Here is a 20,628-nt window from a genome sequence, read left to right as displayed (position 1 = left end):
CAATAAACCTTAAAGGCACTTCCAATGCATGCCGGCCCAGTCACATAATATCTATGGTTTTTCACACACACAAGTGAATGCGAGGCATACTTGGTCAACTGCCATACAGATCACACTGAGGGTGGCCGTATAAAGAACTTTAACACTGTTATAAATATGTGCCACACTGTGAACCCACACCAAACAAGAATGACAAACACATCTCGGGAGAACATCCGCACCGTAACACAACAGAACAAATACCCAGAACCCCTTGCAGCACTAACTCTTCCGGGACGCTACAATATACACCCCCCGCTACCCCCCACCTCAACCCTGCCCCCTCAATTCCGCCCACCTCAACCTCCTCATGCTTTCTCAGGGAGAGCATGTCCCAAATTCCAAGCTGCTGTTTTGAGGCATGTTAAAAAAAAATAATGCACTTTGTGACTTCAATAATAAATATGGCAGTGCCATGTTGGCATTTTTTTCCATAACTTGAGTTTATTTATTTTGGAAAACCTTGTTACATTGTTTAATGCATCCAGCGGGGCATCACAACAAAATCAGGCATAATAATGTGTTAATTCCACGACTGTATATATCGGTATCGGTTGATATCGGAATCGGTAATTAAGAGTTAGACAATATCGGAATATCGGATATCTGCAAAAAAGCCATTATCGGACATCTCTAGTAATAAATACTACATATTGCGCACTAATGCGTATAGATGAATAAAAGAGTGAGAAGTTCCGCAAAGCAACAACAATTAGAAAGAAAAAAAATGTAACAATGCCAAATGTCCTGTTGTGGTAATATTTCAGCTTCAGCACCTATGGGCAATATGAGCCCATCAACGCCGACAAACAAGCAAGGATGCCATGATCATGTGATGGAAAGAAAAAAAAAAGAAACTCAACATAGTTTTTCAGTTCAATATTTCCATCCATAGACATGGTCTACCGCCTGTCACTTTCGTGGTCGCTGGAGCCTATCCCAGCTGCAGTCTTGCGGAAGGCGGGGTACACCCTGGACAAGTCGCCCCCTCATCGCAGGGCCAACACAGATAGACAGACAACATTCACACTCACATTCACACACTAGGGCCAATTTAGTGTTGCCAATCAACCTATCCCCAGCTGCATGTCTTTGGAGGTGGGAGGAAGCCGGAGTACCCGGAGGGAACCCACGCAGTCACGGGTAGAACATGCAAACTCCACACAGAAAGATCCCGAGCCCAGGATCGAACCCAGGACCTTCGTATTGTGAGGCACACGCAGTAATCACTGTACCACCGTGCTGCCTTAGTACAATATTTAAGTACAATTTGTGCATACAGGGGATGAAAGTCAATTTTTTTGTTTATTTAGGATAACAGTTATTTACTTTTCAATTATAGTACAATGGTAAACAATTCTACAGTAATGAGAAATAAAGGTTAGTGTCCTTTTAAATAGTTACTTGCATTAATATAATATATTATGCATACATTACAATATAATAACTGTACAGGTTTTTGGGGTTATTTCTTCAGTTTAAGAGCATGATATTGACAAAAGCTCTGAGTCTGTCTGTATGAAGCCAAATATTTTTAAAGTACATTTTTACATATTCTAATGTGTGGCACCTTAACAAGAATACGTTGGTTGACAGTCTGAAAGTAACATGTCTTACTTCACTCATTATTTTTGCAGTTTTATGCATTTTTATGTTTAAAATATAAACATCGAAAAAATAAATTTTGGAGAGAAAAATCACAGGTCTGATTGTGTTTCTATGAGAATGTTTAAAGTACTCATAATGGATTTTTTTTCCACCAGGCTTCCCGTTGGTGCGAAGAGGGCATCTTTTTGTTGGCGAGCCAGCCCGTGGACCGATGTCAGTCTCAGGATGGAGCGGAGGCAGCCCTGCAAGAACTGGAACGATACCTGGACACTGCCCTGCTTCACACCCTTGTCGACTGCAGTGCCATCTGCTGCCAGTATGAGGCAGTGCTCACACCTCAACTCAGGGTCAGTCTTACCTTCGATTACCTCCGCTTTGAAGGTTATACAGTATCACCTTTGTTTTTTATTTTTTTTATTTTAGTATGCCCCATTTTCCCTGCGATTTGGTTTTAGAGGAAAATCTCTGCCAAATGTTTGCCTTAGTTTTCATATACCGTCTCGGTTATCGTACTGCCAAACTTGCGCCTTCATTATTTAAACACTCCGTGAGTCCAACTGTTTTCGTTACATATTTTTGCAATTACCAATGATCAATAAATCAATAGTCAAACAATATATATAAAATATTTTGCCATGTCCGTGCGTGTTTGTTTCCTTGTCGCTCGCTTTCAAACAGGGAACAAACCTGAGCGCATTCGTATAATAGCAGAATAAATTGATAAGTGGAGTGAGCCCTCTTGTCAGTCATCCACAATCTTTGTCTCTATGAGTGGATGCGGAACTGTTCACTTCTGACAACAACTAAGTCTCACTTGTTGTTGGCTATCAAACATTGTGAGGCAAAAAGATGGCAAAGCAAATGTCCTGTTGTGGGATTATTTCGGCTTCAAACCGAATGAGCCAGATTGACCTATCAGCACGGACGAACGAGCCAGTATACTGAATTTACGGTGGCTGACGGTATAAAAAAAAACTAAAATAAAAAAACTGCACTTTAAGATGTGTTCAATATTTATTTAACTGCAATTTTTGCTCACAGAGATTAAGAGTCCCTTTTATTTTTATTGTTTACTTATTTAGGATAATCAAAAGTTCTTGACCTTCCCAAAAAATACTAATGAGAAATAAGTGTATTTCGATTTTTTTTAATTGGTCTTAATTAGGGGTGTCCGATAATGGCTTTTTTGCCGATATTCCGATATTGTCCAACTCTTAATTACCGATACCGATATATACAGTCGTGGAATTAACACATTATTATGCCTAATTTGGACAACCAGGTATGGTGAAGATAAGGTACTTTTAAAAAATTTAGATAAAATAAGATAAATATTTTAAAAACATTTTCTGGAATAAAAAAGAAAGTAAAACAATATAAAAACAGTTACATAGAAACTAGTAATTAATGAAAATTACTAAAATTAATTGTTAAAGGTTAGTACTATTAGTGGACCAGCAGCAAACACACATTCATATGTGCTTACGGACTGTATCCCTTGCAGACTGTATTGATATATATTGATATATGATGTAGGAACCAGAATATTGATAACAGAAACAAACAACCCTTTTGTGTGAATGAGTGTAAATGGGGGAGGGAGGTTTTTTGGGTTGGTGCACTAATTGTAAGTGTATCTTGTGTTTTTTATGTTGATTTAATAAAAAAATAAATATTAAAAAAAAGATACCGATACTAAAAAAAAAGGATACCGATAATTTCCGATATTACAATTTAAAGCATTTATCGGCCGATAATATCGGACATCTTTAGTGTTAATGTATTGCTGACAATAATAATGTTTACCGGAAATAATTTGTGGGACAATATATTATCTAGCAAAATTGGTTATTGTCCCAGGCAGAGTGTTCGCCTGCCATTAACTCCCCACACGCTAGTCATTCTCCCCCAGCATCGCCGTTCCTCTATGATGTCATCATGAGTTGACTCTTTACTTTTTTGCTAACTAAGAGTCACGCTATAAGTCTGTGCTTTGTGTACGACTGTAAAATAATTCACTACGGGGCCAAAGAAAGTTGTGTCCGTCAGCTCTTTGATGAAAGAAGAGAAGAAAAACTATTACTTTTAAGGAAAATCATGGGAAAATATGAAGAATGCATGATCTCCGCTCGTCACCATCTTTGCCAACAAGAGTCTTCAATAAAAGTGAAGTTAAAAGTTCATGTACGTATTTTGGGACTCGTAGCAAAGTATGAGGTGGCGTCCTTCCTCTCCGCTCATTGCCATCTTCGCCAACAATTAAGTCTTCATGGGATTCATTTGTCATTCATACGTTCTTCACATTGTTTGCTGCAAGTAAAACTATAATTATTCTCTTTAAAATGGGTTTTGTTTTAATATTTTGGGTGTACGGAGCAGATAGCCAATATTATCGGCCGATAAATGCTTTAAAATGTAATATCGGAAATTATCGGTATCTGTTTCAACCGGACGATTTTTCCCGGGACACTCCCGAATTTCAATACCCTCCCGAAAATCTCCCAGGGCAACCATTCTCCCGATTTCCACCCGCCATACAGGTCACACCGAGGGTAGCCGTATAAACAACTTTAACACTGTTACAAATATGTGCCACACTGTGAACCCACACCAAACAAGAATGACAAACACATTTCGGGACAACATCCGCACTGTAACACAACATAAACCCAACAGAACAAATACCCAGAACCTCTTGCAGCACTAACTCTTCCGGGACGCTACAATATACACCCCCCGCTACCACCAATTTAATCAATTGTATTTTGTGTTTTATGTATTTTGTACATTTGGTTTATTTTTAAGTTAACACTGTACATTCATTAATGTAGGCTTGTTTATCTACTTGTATGCAACTTCCTGTGTTATAATGTTAAATGTTATAATCAGCCAGCCTCCAAATCAAAGTCAAACTTCATCTTCCTGGTACGTCTTCCATCAGGACCAGGTAGAGAGAGTTTTCCAGAAGCAAAGTTCCGTCCAGGAGATGTTTGAGAAGAGACGCATCAGCCTGAAAAAACTTGCCGCCAAACAGACACGTCCAGTGCAGCCCGTGGCACCGAGACCGGAAGTCAAGTCCCCGCAGGCATCTCCGAGTAGGCTTTTTTTTTATCAAGATGTGTTCAAAGACCGCAGTACTGTCCTGTAGACTTGCACAACATAACATTGTCCTTTCTTTTTGTCAGATCAACAGAGGAAAGAGAGGAGGTACTCTGCAGATAATGCCCTCTGCAAAAAGGTAAATGCCGTTCTGTCAATTAGCTTGAAACCTTTAGGAACGACACTGAGGTTTTGTTTGCATTAGGTGGAGTCTCCTGTACACATTGGCGGCACCAGGCATGCCTCCCTCTCAGAGGAGGAAGAAAACCTGGCTGTGCTGCGACGGTGAGGGCCTTTCGACTTGCGATCATTATTGCTTTTTTTCTTTTGTTTTTTTTTTTTATGTCCTGTCCAGCTTCTCAGGCAAATCATATAGGTGATGTAGATGCCCATATCGGCTGTACACATTTACTTTACAAAAGAAGAGTGTGGGATACTTCTCTTGTTGCCTTATTTGTATTTGACTTTATTAAATGGATTTATATTATTATTTGGTGCAGGAGGGGATAGAAAGAGGAAAAAAAGGAAGACAGAGGGGGACATTGTGGGGACAAGAGGGGGATAAGACTGAGAGACAACAACAACAGCAAACACAACAATAGAACATCAGCAAATAGGATATGTACAAATATGATGGTAAAAGTGATAGCAAAGAAGCAGTTAGTGAAATAAATAATAATACGGAAATGACAATGGACATTATTACACTACAAATGGAGCAATACAAATACCAATAGAAATAGCACTTTTGATAATGAATAATAACAATAATTACCTCTATTATCAACAATACAATTGGTCAAATGCAACAATACATACATGTAATAATAACTTGAAATACAAAAGAAAGCAGATAAATGGAGGTGAAGAAAGAGAAGCAAACTGTATGAACCTTGTAGATTGTTATAGTAAATGGTTAAGCTTTGTCAGTGTGCCATGTGTTACCCAGTTTCCCCTAGTGCAGGGGTCGGCAACCCAAAACATTGAAAGAGCCATATTGGACCAAAAATACAAAAAACAAATCTGTCTGGAGCCGCAAAAAATAAAGTCTTATATAAGTGTTATAATGAAGGCAACCCATGACGTAAATGTCTATATTAGCCTACTATCAAAATGACTTTAAAAGTCTTATATAAGTGTTATAATGAAGACAACGCATGACGTAAGTGTCCGTATCAGTTATATTAGCCTACTATCAAAATGACTATGTGTCGCAGGCTGAAGCAAATCTTCGTTGACTGAAATGTAATATTTATTCTAAACATTTTTACAACATAGGAAAACATTAACACTTTTCAGAGATAACTCCTGGAAATGACTGGCTTTTAATGGCCAAAGGTATAGATGTTTGTGTCCAAGGTAAAGGAAACGGCAGGCCGTCTTCTTCTAATGGATTTATCACAGTCTTTGGCAAGCTAGGTAATGTTTGCTGTGGTCTGGAACAACATGGCAATGAAATGCAGCCAATATTACATACAGACAATGTGTCATGAGACATGCAAAACTAAATTATATTCAAAGAGGATAAAAGTAAAGGATATTAAATGAGCTCAAATACAGGTATACCTACAAATGAGGGATAATGATGCAATATGTACATACAGCGAGCCTAAATAGCATGTTAGCGCGGATTAGCTTGCAGTCATGCCCTGGCCAAATATGCCTGATTAGCACTCCAACAAGTCAATAACATCCACAAAGCTCACCTTTGTGCATTCACGCACAGTATAAGACGTTTGGTGGACAAAATGAGACAAAGAAGATGTGGAAGATTTTACATGTTAAACTGTTGCGTCACAGTCCACACTATGGTGAGTTCAAGAACCGCCAAAATTAGTAGGACAAAACGATGTTCACCAAACACTCATCAGTGAAGCATACACACAAACATATTAAACAGTGAGCTTTCGAACAATTGGGAAGGTTTGTGTCATGTTTGTCCTCAAACAAAAAACATACTAAAACCAAAACATTATTTTCCCCCATCTTTTTCCATTTTCAATCTTTTTTTAAAAATGATCCAGGGAGCCACTAGGGTGGCACTAAAGAGCCGCATGCGGCTCGCTGACCCCCGCCCCAGGGCAAAAACATTAATATATGTATGATGAAACGTGATTACAGTATATGCATGAGTGTATGTATGCATATGTACTTGTGTATATGTATGTTTGTACAGTGAATGTATATGTACAGTATGTATATATGTATGTTTGTACAGTGAATGTATACAGTATGTGGATATGTATGTTTGTACAGTGAATGTATATGTACAGTATATGTAGGTTTGTACAGTGAATGTATACAGTATGTACAGTATGTGTATGTGTGTTTGTACAGTGAATGTATATGTACAGTATGTATATATGTATGTTTGTACAGTGAATGTGTACAGTATGTGTATATGTATATGTACGGTATGTGTATATGTATGTTTGTACAGTGAATGTATATGTACAGTATGTGTATATGTATGTTTGTACAGTGAATGTATATGTACAGTATGTATATATGTATGTTTGTACAGTGAATGTATACAGTATGTGTATATGTATGTTTGTACAGTGAATGTATATGTACAGTATGTGTATATGTATGTTTTTACAGTGAATGTATATGTACAGTATGCATATATGTATGTTTGTACAGTGAATGTATTGCGACATTATTGCTGTCAACAACCGATTGCAACAAGCCTGTTGGTGTGTCTTCCAGCCATGTGATGAATGAACTGCTGGAGACGGAGAGAGCATATGTGGAGGAGCTTCTCTGTGTTTTGGAGGTGAGCTTTCCTCAGGTCCACTTTGTTGGTAGCGGTGGGAGTGTCATGAGCGTTTCCTGCCAATAAGAGTTCTCAAAATACAGTGGTTGTGTTTCCTCAGGGCTACGCCGCCGAGATGGACAACCCCATCATGGCTCACCTCATTCCCAGCACGCTGCTGAGCAAGAAGGACATCCTCTTTGGGAATATGTTTGAAATCTACCAGTTTCACAAAAGGTACGCTTCTTTCACTGGAGAAGTAACTGACTTTTGCACGCTAACGTTTCTTAAAGGGGAACTACACTTTTTTTTTTTTGTCTTTTGTTCACAATCATTATGAAAGACATGACAGATGGATTTTTTTTTTATGCATTCAAACTTGTAAATAAAAGTCAATTTACAGCGGAGCCAATGGGAGCTCCTCTATTTCGCCCATAAAATCCAATAGATATCCATTCAAAAACCGCCAACAATACTTCATTCACATTTCGTGACTTGAATATTAACCAAGTATTAATGATATTGTTATTATAAGTGTTAACGCTGACAAACTATTTATAACGGCGCCGTGATCACTACCCTATGTTTACATCATTGAGTGGTCTGCTGTTTCCTTGCTTCCTTGCTCCCTGAGAATGTATTGTAGATCATAAATCATGCATCTCCCCTGAACAGAAGAAGTCTGAGTAGGTATTCCGACAAGTTGGTACACTTTGACAGCCACTTAGGACCCGAAACTGCCGAGGACGACACGAAAATATGCTCGGTTCTATTTTAAACCCACAATCACAAATGTTAAATTTGAGTTCAACAATTATTTTAATTTGGAACAACAGATTAATAACTCAGTTGATCGATCCAGTTATCATCTGAGACTTTTAGCAAAATTGTAATCAGTTTTATCTTTTAAGGACTTTGAGCGGGTAATCCATGCTCATATTTCATCGTGCTTAGACTACTGCTACTCACTTTATGTTGGAGTGAACCAGGCCTCACTCGCTGGTTTGCAGTTAATCCAAAATACTGCTACTCGCCTTTTATGTGGCACAAAAAAAAAACATAAACACATTACACTTATTTTAGCATCCCTTCACTGGCTCCCAATTCATTTTAGAATTCATTTGAATATTTTTTGTTTTCTCGATGCAGTGTTTCTTAACCATCCGGGTACTCTGGCTTCCTCCCACCTCCAAAGTCATGCACCTGGGGATAGGTTGATTGGCAACACTAAATTGGCCCTAGTGTGTGAATGTTGTCTGTCTATCTGTGTTGGCCCTGCGATGAGGTGGCGACTTGTCCAGGGTGTACCCCACTTTCCGCCCGAATGCAGCTGAGATAGGCTCCAGCACCCCCCGCGACCCCGAAAAGGATAAGCGGTAAAAAATGGATGGATGGATGGATGTTGGGCTGCGAGCGCCACCTAAAGGGCCGCAAAAAATGTTTCTCAGCTGTGGTTCTTAGTTGTAATACACTTTTTCACCACTTGTGGCATTCCTGACAATATTAAACAAACAGAAGAAGTCCGGAACTAAAGTCATAGAGAAGTTTCTTAAGAGCAAAAGTTATGACTAAAGTGATAAAGCTGTATATTCATTTGCACTTAAAATGTATTGACAGTTTATTTAAGGAACATTTATTATCCATTTAGTTTAATTTAGCACAATTCATTGTATGTAAATTATTTTTCATCAGTTATTTTATCAGACTCATCTTATGCAGTCTATTTGGTTAGTACTTATTTTTCTAATCAGCGTGACATAAGCCTATAAGGTTTATGTATTAAATTAAATTAACACATGGTTTTATATCATTTGACAAGGTTGTAAACTGTAAGTAGGTTAGATATAATTATTGAATATGATTCAAATCAAGAGTAAGATGACTAATTCAGTGTTAAAATATTTGAAGGGGCCCTCGGCCCCTTTGTTGTGGAAAAGTTATTCAAACGTCTCCCTCTTTAATGAGCTTTAAAATCATGTCTTAAAACATATTTTTACTCATTGGCTTTTAAAGCATGATAGTTATGTGATCTTAATCTATTTTATTTTCTTATGTGTTATGTATTTTTTACATTTGTTTTCTTTTAAAGTTAAATGTTTCTTACACTAGACCAGGGGTATCGAAACTTTTTGACTTGGGGTGTCGCATTGAGCGGGGAGCCGAAAGCCGACTGCATGTAAAGTAAATATATATATATGCCTATGCATATACAGTATATGTGTACATATATATCCATTATTTATTTATGTATGTATGTATGTACATATGTATGTGTGTGTGTGTGTATGTATGTATGTATATATGTATATATATATATATATATATATATATATATATATCCATTATTTATTTATGTATGTTTGTATATACAGTATATATATATATATCCATTATTTATTTATGTATGTTTGTATGTACATACGGTATGTGTGTATATATATATATATATATATATATATATATATATATATATATATATATTTATTTATTTTTAAAATTTATTTATTAAGTAATTTATTAATGAATATATATTTAATAATATAATTGGTATTAATAGTACGTGAAAGTTCGACTCCTACCTTGTTTACTTTTGCGACGATCTCCTTAAAGTTTTGTTATCAATCAGAAATATCAAGCAGCTAAAATGCGCCATACAGGATAAGTGTAAAGAGAGAGTTTTGCATTTTTCCAATCATGCGTTGTAATAGATTTAAATGGGTGTCAATTAAAAAATGTTATGGTGTTTGGAAGTTTTTTTTAATATTATGCACAAAGTTCAGTGAGCAGGTTGTTATGTGACCATGTGTGTTGTATTTAAAAAAAACAACAAAAAAAAAGTTTATTTGCGCCGTGAGTGGGAAATACTTCAAAGTGCAATTTTTGGTCATTAACCTGATTTACTCACGGCGTCCACAAGATAGTGCCAAATTTAGCCTGTCAAAATTAAGATGGAGATGCCTCGCGGGCCTGATTCCTGATTAAAATCGGGCCAATTTGAAGAAGCTTGGCCTGCTGGTCGTAGTTTAGACACCCCTGCACTACACTGTTCTTAGTTTCACCCTGCTTTTGAATATGTACTTTAACTACTGCGAAGCGCTTTGTGACACTTTTGTTTTTTAAATTGCGCTATAAAAATAAAGTGGATTGCTTAACCTCAGCTGACTGGAATTTTCAGGACATTTCTGAAGGAACTGGAGGCATACACCGACTGCCCTGAACTTGTGGGCCGCTGCTTTTTACAAAGAGTAAGCAATTTGGTTTATATTCTTCCTTATACTCTTTATTTCGCAAACTCATCTAATCCATTGTTTTGTTCTTTCATCAGATGACGGACCTGCAGATCTACGAGGCTTACTGCCAAAATAAACCTCGCTCTGAGAGCTTATGGAGACAGTGCTCGGACTGTGCCTTCTTCCAGGTTCTTTACATTATAAACTTTGATAAAAGTTTGACATTTGTCATTTTAGATGGATATTAGAATATACTTTCACTAGACACCGACCGTTTCACCAACATCCTGTATCAACACATTGCTCTATAGAGTACAGGCTTTTTCTGTCAGTCAGAACTGAGCTTTATTGTTTTGTAAAAGCAAAATTGTGGCTATCATTGGGACTACATTAGCTCAGTTCTTGCAGAAATATTTACTGTTGCAAGGTGCTGAAAACGCCCAGACTTTGTGCACCTCCATATCAGCTTGCTTAAATCCCTCTGTATAAAGTTAAAGTACCACTGATAGTCACACACACAGACTAGGTGTGGTGAAATTACTCTTTGCATTTGACCCATGAGGTGAGGGGAGCAGTGAGCAGCAGCGGTGGCCGCGCTCGGGAATCATTTTGGTGATTTAACCCCCGATTCCAACCCTAAAGCTGAGTGCCAAGCAGGGAGGTAATGGGTCACATTTTTATAGTCTTTGGTATGACTCGGCCGGGGTTTGAACTCAACCATGTAAGTTGAGTGTCAATGCGGACACTCTAACCACTAGGCCACTGAGCAGGCAATGCAAGCAAAAACAATATAAACAATTATTATACATCAAAAGTGTAATCACAGTAGTACCTCGAGATACGAGTGCCGCAGCTCACGAGTTTTTCAAGATAAGAGATGTCTATCCGCTAATTGTTATGCTTTAGGTTGTGAGCAACAATTTGAGTTATGTTCCTCCCAACCGCTAATTGACATAGGGAATGCCACAGTGAACCCCGTATGAACCGACCACAGCATCCGGTGTCGGACTCACTAGCATTAGCTTATAGTTAGATATTAGGGATGTAACGATAAGTGTAAAATTCTTGATGGTTAGTTTTACCGTTTCAAATTTTCCTTAGCATAAAACCGAGATTGATTATCACACTTAAAAAAACATACGGAGATACTGCTTATTTCCTGGAGAAGCATCCATCGTGCTAATTGCTGGTTATCTTAAATGCTAACATAAATGCAAGACACATTTGGATGCTTTTAAAAAAGGCTTAAAAACCCTTTTTTTTTAAAAAAAAAGCCTTTTTTTAGATGTATGCATACTAGTTTTAGCTATTTGGCTGTTCTACTTTTTTTAATTTTTTTTTTATTATCTTTTTATTTTTATTTTATTTTTATTTTTTTTAATTATTATTATTATTATTATTATTATTTATTTTCTTTTTTTTAATACACTGTAGCACTTTGAGGTTGTTTACTCAATGTAAAGTGCTTTTTTACAAATAAAATCCATTTTTATTATTATTATTATTATTATTATTTACACAATTCTCTATTAAAAATGCCATACACCAATTTAAACATTTATAAACACAACTGTCTGAGCAACTAAAGCTCAACTTGGTTAAAAGATTGTAGTACTTTTGGAGCACATTTAACAATATAATGATCACTGTGATCATTTTCGTTACAATGAACGTGATATGAGATTTTCATGTTACTGGAGATTGTCATAACTTTGTTGCTTTAACCATGACAAAGAAGAAAGTGAGTGTGAAGAACAGTACTGATAAGAAGTGGATAATATTCATTGAATTAAAGAAAGAAATCGTTAAAAACATGACCGACCGTGTAGCTGACTTGGAGAAGCAGTGTGAGAGTATCAGCAGAATGAGTCAAAAATGCCAACCAAGGATGTTAAAATATATATATATATATATATATATATATATATATATATATATATATATATATATATATATATATATATATATATATATATATATATATATATATATATATATATATATATATATATATATATATATATATATATATATATATTTTTTTTTTTTTTTTTAAATTTGTTTATTGATTTTCAGAAGTGTCTTGCTCAAGGCTAGGCTGCTCTGTGGCCTAGTGGTTAAAGTGTCCGTCCTGAGATCGGTAGGTCGTGAGTTCAAACCCTGGCCGAGTCATACCAAAGACTATAAAAATGGGACCCATTACCTCCCTGCTTGGCACTCGGCATCAAGGGTTGGAATTGGGGGGTTAAATCACCAAAAATTATTCCTGGGCGCGGCCACCGCTGCTGCCCACCGCTGCTGCCCACCGCTGCTGCCCACTGCTGCTGCCCACTGCTGCTGCCCACTGCTCCCCTCACCTCCCAGGGGGTGAACAAGGGGGGGGATGGGTCAAAATGCAGAGAACAAATTTCACTACACCTAGTGTGTGTGTGACTATCATTGGTACTTTAACTTTAAGGACACAGCGGATGTGACTAGGATGGCGGAAGCCGGGGATCGAACCAGTAACCCTCCGCTCTACCAACTGAGCCACGCCGCCCCCCAACAAAAGCTAAAAAAATAAAGACTCCCCGGACAGACGTCAACATAAAACCACTGACAGCTGCATTATGTTAAAATAATTTCTAAACTGACATTTATCCATAAAAATATGGAGAAGCCGCTGATGATGTGTTTGACGGAGAAGCAGCTTTGAAGAATATACTTTATCTAAAAGTAAATGTTTCCTTTTAAAAAGCATGTTAAAATAATAGTATTTTGTGGGGGCCAAGCACCAATTTGAAAGGATTTAATTTCAATGACTGACGTTCAATGTACGAGCTGCATCACAGTTCCAATTAAACTCATATCGAGGTACCGAGGTATTGTGCGCGTACGATCAATCCCTCCGCCTCATTGCTGCACAATACAACCTATCAATCGTTGAATGTTTGTGCACCAGGAGTGTCAAAAGAAGCTGGAGCATAAACTTGGATTGGACTCCTACCTCCTCAAACCCGTCCAGAGAATCACCAAGTACCAGCTGCTGTTGAAGGTGACATGGCGCGATGGCGGGGTGTCACATTTGTGTGAGGCAAAAAAAAAGAAGTGACTATGCTTTCCTGTGTGTGCAGGAGTTGATCAAATACAGCAAAGGTTGTGACGGCTGCAGCGACCTCCAGGAAGCGCTCTCCTCCATTCTTGGCATCCTAAAAGCAGTCAATGACTCCATGCACCTAATCGCCATTACAGGATATGAGGCACGCATGCATTTTTAGCGAGGTAGATCTTTTAGTGTCTGTGCAGCTGGGGAGTGACGGTGGCATCCGTTTCTGCCCTCAGGGGAACCTCTCGGAGCTGGGTCGCTTGCTGATGCAGGGCTCCTTCAGCGTGTGGACCGAGCACAAGAAGGGCCATGCGAAGGTGAAGGACTTGGCCAGGTTCAAGCCCATGCAGAGGCACCTGTTCCTGCACCAGAAGGCCCTGCTCTTCTGTAAGAGGAGGGAGGAGAACGGCGAGGGATACGAAAAAGCTCCATCTTACAGCTTCAAACACTCGCTCAATGTGAGTCTGCTGCCATTTAAGTAACACAATCCCCACGTATGGTATTATAATGCTGCAAAAACTCTCTTTCCCTCTCTGCCTTTTCCACATCTCAGATGAGCGCAGTGGGAATTACAGAGAGCGCTAAAGGGGACAACAAGAAGCTTGAGATTTGGTGTAATTCAAGAGAGGAAGTCTTTATCGTCCAGGTAAGTTTACGTTGCTATTTTGGGTTAAATGTAGAGATGTCCGATAATGGCTTTTTTGCAGATATTCCGATATTGTCCAACTCTTAATTACCGATACCGATATCAACCGATACCGATATATACAGTCGTGGAATTAACACATTATTATGCCTAATTTTGTTGTGATGCCCCGCTGGATGCATTAAACAATGTAACAAGGTTTTCCAAAATAAATCAACTCAAGTTATGGAAAAAAGTGCCAACATGGCACTGCCATATTTATTATTGAAGTCACAAAGTGCATTATTTTTTTTAACATGCCTCAAAACAGCAGCTTGGAATTTGGGACATGCTCTCCCTGAGAGAGCATGAGGATGTTGAGGTGGGCGGGGTTGGGGTGGGCGGGGTTGAGGGGGGTGTATATTGTAGCGTCCCGGAAGAGTTAGTGCTGCAAGGGGTTCTGGGTATTTGTTCTGTTGCGTTACGGTGCGGATGTTCTCCCGAAATGTGTTTGTCATTCTTGTTTGGTGTGGGTTCACAGTGTGGCGCATATTTGTAACAGTGTTAAAGTTGTTTATACGTCCACCCTCAGTGTGACCTGTATGGCTGTTGACCAAGTATGCATAAATATTATGTGACTGGGCCGGCACGCAAAGGCAGTGCCTTTAAGGTTTATTGGTGCTCTGTACTTCTCCCTACGTCCGTGTACACAGCGGCGTTTTGAAAAGTCAAAAATTTTACTTTTTGAAACAGATACCGATAATTTTGAAACCGATAACGATAATTTACGATATTACATTTTAAAGCATTTATTGGCCGATAATATCGGATTGCAGTGATTTCCTGTTTATCTAATTTTTTCCATGACTGACCGTAGCAAATTAATTTTGCAAAGTAGGATTCTTATTAACAAATTGAAAAGTAAGTTTCTTAGCATTAAAAGGGCCTTCTAGAAATAACACCCATGTACTGTAGTCACCTTTACGCAATATAGTAGCTTTAAGTGCGTTTTACTAGGGCTTGGCGATAAAACGGTATCAATATGTATCGCGATTGACGTGTAAAAAATGTGTTCGATAAAACGTTCAATATATTTTTTTTTAAATCATCGGAAGAAACAGCAAGTTGCGAAGCAAGGTTGGTTGCATGAACAAAGGCACTTGCTAACTGAGTAAAACAGGAAGTGATCACTGATCAGTGCGCTAACAGCCAATCAGGTAAAAGTATCGACTATCTTGTTGTCTCACGGTTCATGAAGTGAGAAGAGAAACTAAAAACTAGTGCTGCAGAGGGCCAAGAAGTTGACGATAAAACAGGAAAAGTTACCTTGAGAGTATGGCAGTTTTTTTTTGTTTTTTTTTATCGGACCGTAGTCAGACCAAGGCGCTCAGAATCATTAATACCGCACCACTCTTTTTTTTGATTGATTGATTGAGACTTTTATTAGTAGGTTGCACAGTGAAGTACATATTCCGTACAATTGACCACTAAATGGTAACACCCGAATAAGTTTTTCAACTTGTTTAAGTCGGGGTCCACTTAAATTGATTCATGATACAGATATATACTATCATCATAATACAGTCATCACACAAGATAATCACATTGAATTATTTACAATCAGGAGTGTGGAGGGGGGGGTAGGATATGGACAGCAAGTAGTGGACATAGAGAGAGAGAGAGAGAGAGAGAGAGAGAGAGAGAGAGAGAGAGATCAGAAGGCATAATCAATCAATCAATCAATCAATGTTTATTTATATAGCCCTAAATCACAAGTGTCTCAAAGGGCTGTACAAGCCACAACATAAGAAAAAGTATCTGCATTTGATTATTAACAATCCGGGGAGGGTGTTAGTTTAGGGTTGTAGCTGCCTGGAGGTGAACTTTTATTGCGGTTTTGAAGGAGGATAGAGATGCCCTTTCTTTTATACCTGTTGGGAGCGCATTCCACATTGATGTGGCATAGAAAGAGAATGAGTTAAGACCTTTGTTAGTTCGGAATCTGGGTTTAACGTGGTTAGTGGAGCTCCCCCTGGTGTTGTGGTTATGGCGGTCATTTACGTTAAGGAAGTAGTTTGACATGTACTTCGGTATCAGGGAGGTGTAGTGGATTTTATAGACTAGGCTCAGTGCAAGTTGTTTTACTCTGTCCTCCACCCTGAGCCAGCCCACTTTGGAGAAGTGGGTAGGAGTGAGGTGTGATCTGGGGTGGAGGTCTAGAAGTAACCTGACTAGCTTGTTCTGGGAAGTTTGGAGTTTAGATTTGAGGGTTTTGGAAGTGCTAGGGTACCAGCAGGTGCATGCGTAATCGAAAAAGGGTTGAACGAGAGTTCCCGCCAGAATCCTCAAGGTGCTTTTGTTGACCAGAGAGGAGATTCTGTAGAGAAATCTCATTCGTTGGTTAACCTTTTTGATTACCTTGGTTGCCATTTTATCACAGGGAAGATTAGCCTCTAGAATGGAACCTAGGTAGATGACCTCATCTTTCCTGGTGATAACAATGTCACCCACTTTTATGGTGAAGTCATTGACTTTCTTAAGGTTGATGTGGGACCCAAACAGGATGGATTCCGTTTTACCCAAGTGTATGGTTAGCTTGTTGTCACCCTTGAAATAGTTCTTCTCAGGTTTTTCTAAGTTTACATTTTCAAACTTTGCACTATTTTGGTCCACTTAATTAATAATATTTTACATATTTATTTTTGCACCTTGATGTTTCGAGGGTATTGTTAAGTTGCTCAATGTGATTTTAGAATTGTGTTTACATTGAGTGTTGTCCGTGGTTGTTGACATTTCCTTTCCTTTCCGCCTTGATAGCTGAGGGGATTGTAATCAGAAAAAGGTTCAATTTTAGATAAAAATGTTTACATTCAATATATTTTTCTGCTAGACCTTATTTTTGATAGGCCACATAGCGGCGGTATAGCTCGGTGGGGCGGTATAGCTCCGTTGGTAGAGTGGCAGTGCCAGCAACTTGAGGGTTCCAAGTTCGATCCCCACTTCCGCCATCCTAGTCACTGCCGTTGTGTCCTTGGGCAAGACACTTTACCCACCTGCTCCCAGTGCCACCCACACTGGTTTAAATGTAACTTAGATATTGGGTTTCACTATGTGAAAGCGCTTTGAGTCAGTAGAGAAAAGCGCTATATAAATATTATTCACTTCACTTCACTAAGCTGGTCAAATATGCCATGTAATGCAAAAGGAACTGTTCCACCATTTTCTGTTTCACTGTGCTCCCGTTTCACATTGTCACATTTAGGCCCCATCGCCTGAAATCAAAACATTGTGGGTGAATGAAATCCGCAAAGTTCTCACCCAACAGCTGAAAGCCTACAGAGGTATTGTGCGCTCCCACACACGTGCTTCATTGACTTTGGATGCTTTTGTAACCTTTTGTCGAAACGTTTGCAGACGCCAGCCAGCACAAGAGCGGTGACTCTCCAACCCACACCAGCAACAGCTCCATCTCCCTCAGGTTGGTGCTGCGCACCGTTTTAGACCTCAATCTTGCACCTTCATATTGTGGTGGTGATGTTATCTTGTGGTCTTCAAAAGCCCTTTTTGGAGCAGCAGTCAAAGGAACCAGAAAAAGCAAGAGGAGAAGAAGCCGGAGGCGAGCCCCACGTCCGACACCAACTCTTCCCCCAGACACAAAGGTGAATGCTCTTGAAGGCGTCTAGGGTCCATTTTAAAACGACTCTCTTGTCTCTTTCACTGATCTGGACTCCTACTCTTCTCTTCACCACCCTCGCCCACCTCGTTTCCTTTCGGCGTTTCCCTTTGTGATCGCCGTCTCCTTCTCTCGTTTCCCACATTCCACCGCATTGCTTCCAGATGAGACGCTGACGAGTCCGAACACGGACAGATCCTCCGTGGCTAAAAAGCGCTTTACTTTGCAGGGCTTCAAGAGTCCAAAAGGTAACCTGAACAAACCTCAAAGGGCCTCAAACAGTGGTACCCTGGTTTTTGTCAGTGATCAGTTCCAAAAGGTCCCCCAAATTGTACTAAAACCACTTGAATTTTTCCTACAAGAAATAATATACCGTATTTTTCGGACTATAAGTCGCAGTTTTTTTCATAGTTTGGCCGGAGGTGCGACTTATACTCAGGAGCGACTTATGTGTGAAATTATTAACACATTACCGTAAAATATCAAATAATATTATTTAGCTCATTCACGTAAGAGACTAGACGTATAAGATTTCATGGGATTTAGCGATTAGGAGTGACAGATTGTTTGGTAAACGTATAGCATGTTCTATATGTTATAGTTATTTGAATGACTCTTACCATAATATGTTATGTTAACATACCAGGCACGTTCTCAGTTGGTTATATATGCCTCATATAACATACACTTATTCAGCCTGTTGTTCACTATTCTTTATTTATTTTAAATTGCCTTTCAAATGTCTATTCTTGGTGTTGGGTTTTATCAAATAAATTTCCCCCAAAAATGCGACTTATACTCCAGTGCGACTTATATATGTTGTTTTCCTTCTTTATTATGCATTTTCGGCTGGAGCGACTTATACTCCGAAAAATACGGTACATCTAATTAATATTAACAGACACATTTTGGAAAAAAATAATTGTAACACTTTAGTATGGGGAACATATTCACCATTAATTAGTTTAAAGTAACAAAGACTTAATTTAGTTATTTGGACAGTAGGGGAACATATAAAGGTTAGGGTTAGGGTTACTAATAAGCAATAATTCTGAGGTTATTGAGGGAAGACTCTTAGTTAATGGCTTACTGGTTGTATAATTGAGACACTTGTGATTTAGGGCTATATAAATAAACATTGATTGATTGATTGATTGATAATAAGGCCATGCAGAAGAAGGCATTAATAAGTACTTAATGACTAATTAAGAGCCAATATGTTACTAATTTGCATGTTAATAAGCAACTAATTAATGGTGAATATGTTCCCCATACTAAAGTGTTACCAAAAGTTTGTATGGGCTTGATTGATTGATTGGGCTGCACATCAAATTTGATTTTTTTGCCCTCAAGTGACACAAATCAGATTTTTCTTTTGCCAGTCTAAATGCTCCAAAGTCCTTCAAACCTGATCTTTTCCCATTAAATCCAGGCCACATCAGGAGGTAGTCCGAATCCGAATGATCTTTTCAAATGTGTGCACAAACAGTAGGCTACATGTACTATATGAATATATATTTTTATTCATAAGAAATAGCGGTAACACTTTAGTATGGGGAACATATTTTAAGTAAAAAAGACTTAATTTAGAGTTATGTGGACAGTAGGGGAACATATAAGGGTTAGGGTTAGGGTTAGGGTTACTAATAAGCAATAATTCTGAGGTTATTGAGGGAAGACTCTTAGTTAATGGCTTACTGGTTGTATAAGGCCATGCTGAATAAGGCATTAATAAGTACTTAATAATGACTAATTAAGAGCCAATATGTTACTAATTTGCATGTTAATAAGCAACTAATTAATGGTGAATGTGTTCCCCATACTAAATTGTTATCAATATAATAATTATAGTTTCACATGCAAATCCATGAAATACTCTCAATAAATTAACAATTAACATTACAGGGTGGGTACACATACTAGTTTGTCTGTTTGGCTGTCTGATAAAAACGGTATACAAAAACCCAAATTTTTGTCGGAAACTGAATCATAGTAAAAAATAGGGTATGAAAACCAAGGTAGTACTCTGTATTGGAATGCCCATAAACTGCATTTTTTTTCTCTTGATTTAACCCATTAGGATCTGGATGATATGAATCACTAGTAGAATTCCACATACACCCAACAAATTAGAACCTAATCTAATGCGATTCAGGGAGTTTTGTTTGCATACCAGCACACATGAAAATGCTTTGGTCGGACCATTCAGGGTTTACTGTGGCATTCCCTACGCCAACTAGCGGTTGGGAGGAACATGTTCCCAAAGGCCCAGATTTAGCCCAAAGAGTACTACAAGAACAATAGTATGTACATACAGTGCGGGCCAAACGTTTGGACACACCTTCTCATTCAATGCCTTTTCTTTATTTTCATGACTATTTCCATTGTAGATTGTCACTGAAGGCATCAAAACTCTGAATGAACACATGTGGAGTTATGTACTTAACAAAAAAAGGTGAAATTACCGAAAACATGTTTTATATTCTAGTTTCTTCAAAATAGCCACCCTTT

The 20,628-nt window shown here is 38.4% G+C and overlaps 1 protein-coding gene across 5 annotated transcripts in view; it reads left to right on the top strand.

Moving 5' to 3' along the window:
* mcf2la (mcf.2 cell line derived transforming sequence-like a) overlaps positions 1 to 20,628 on the top strand; it is a 134,226-nt gene that overhangs the window by 105,064 nt on the left and 8,534 nt on the right. For 4 of the 5 annotated variants that reach the window (XM_062060987.1, XM_062060966.1, XM_062060976.1 and 1 more), the window contains 16 exons: positions 1,803 to 1,994; positions 4,589 to 4,742; positions 4,833 to 4,885; positions 4,952 to 5,031; positions 7,459 to 7,525; positions 7,626 to 7,741; positions 10,680 to 10,749; positions 10,830 to 10,922; positions 13,676 to 13,768; positions 13,848 to 13,973; positions 14,056 to 14,277; positions 14,373 to 14,465; positions 17,707 to 17,785; positions 17,859 to 17,922; positions 18,003 to 18,103; positions 18,282 to 18,365. In XM_062060987.1, coding sequence (XP_061916971.1) covers positions 1,803 to 1,994; positions 4,589 to 4,742; positions 4,833 to 4,885; positions 4,952 to 5,031; positions 7,459 to 7,525; positions 7,626 to 7,741; positions 10,680 to 10,749; positions 10,830 to 10,922; positions 13,676 to 13,768; positions 13,848 to 13,973; positions 14,056 to 14,277; positions 14,373 to 14,465; positions 17,707 to 17,785; positions 17,859 to 17,922; positions 18,003 to 18,103; positions 18,282 to 18,365 — 1,687 coding nt within the window. The remainder of the gene's footprint in view (positions 1 to 1,802; positions 1,995 to 4,588; positions 4,743 to 4,832; positions 4,886 to 4,951; positions 5,032 to 7,458; positions 7,526 to 7,625; positions 7,742 to 10,679; positions 10,750 to 10,829; positions 10,923 to 13,675; positions 13,769 to 13,847; positions 13,974 to 14,055; positions 14,278 to 14,372; positions 14,466 to 17,706; positions 17,786 to 17,858; positions 17,923 to 18,002; positions 18,104 to 18,281; positions 18,366 to 20,628) is intronic. The other variant, XM_062060995.1, reaches the window with a different exon arrangement.

Source organism: Entelurus aequoreus, linkage group LG01, assembly GCF_033978785.1.
Source record: "Entelurus aequoreus isolate RoL-2023_Sb linkage group LG01, RoL_Eaeq_v1.1, whole genome shotgun sequence".
NCBI classification, from domain to species: Eukaryota; Metazoa; Chordata; class Actinopteri; order Syngnathiformes; family Syngnathidae; genus Entelurus; species Entelurus aequoreus.
This window is presented reverse-complemented; position numbering and strand designations above follow the sequence as displayed.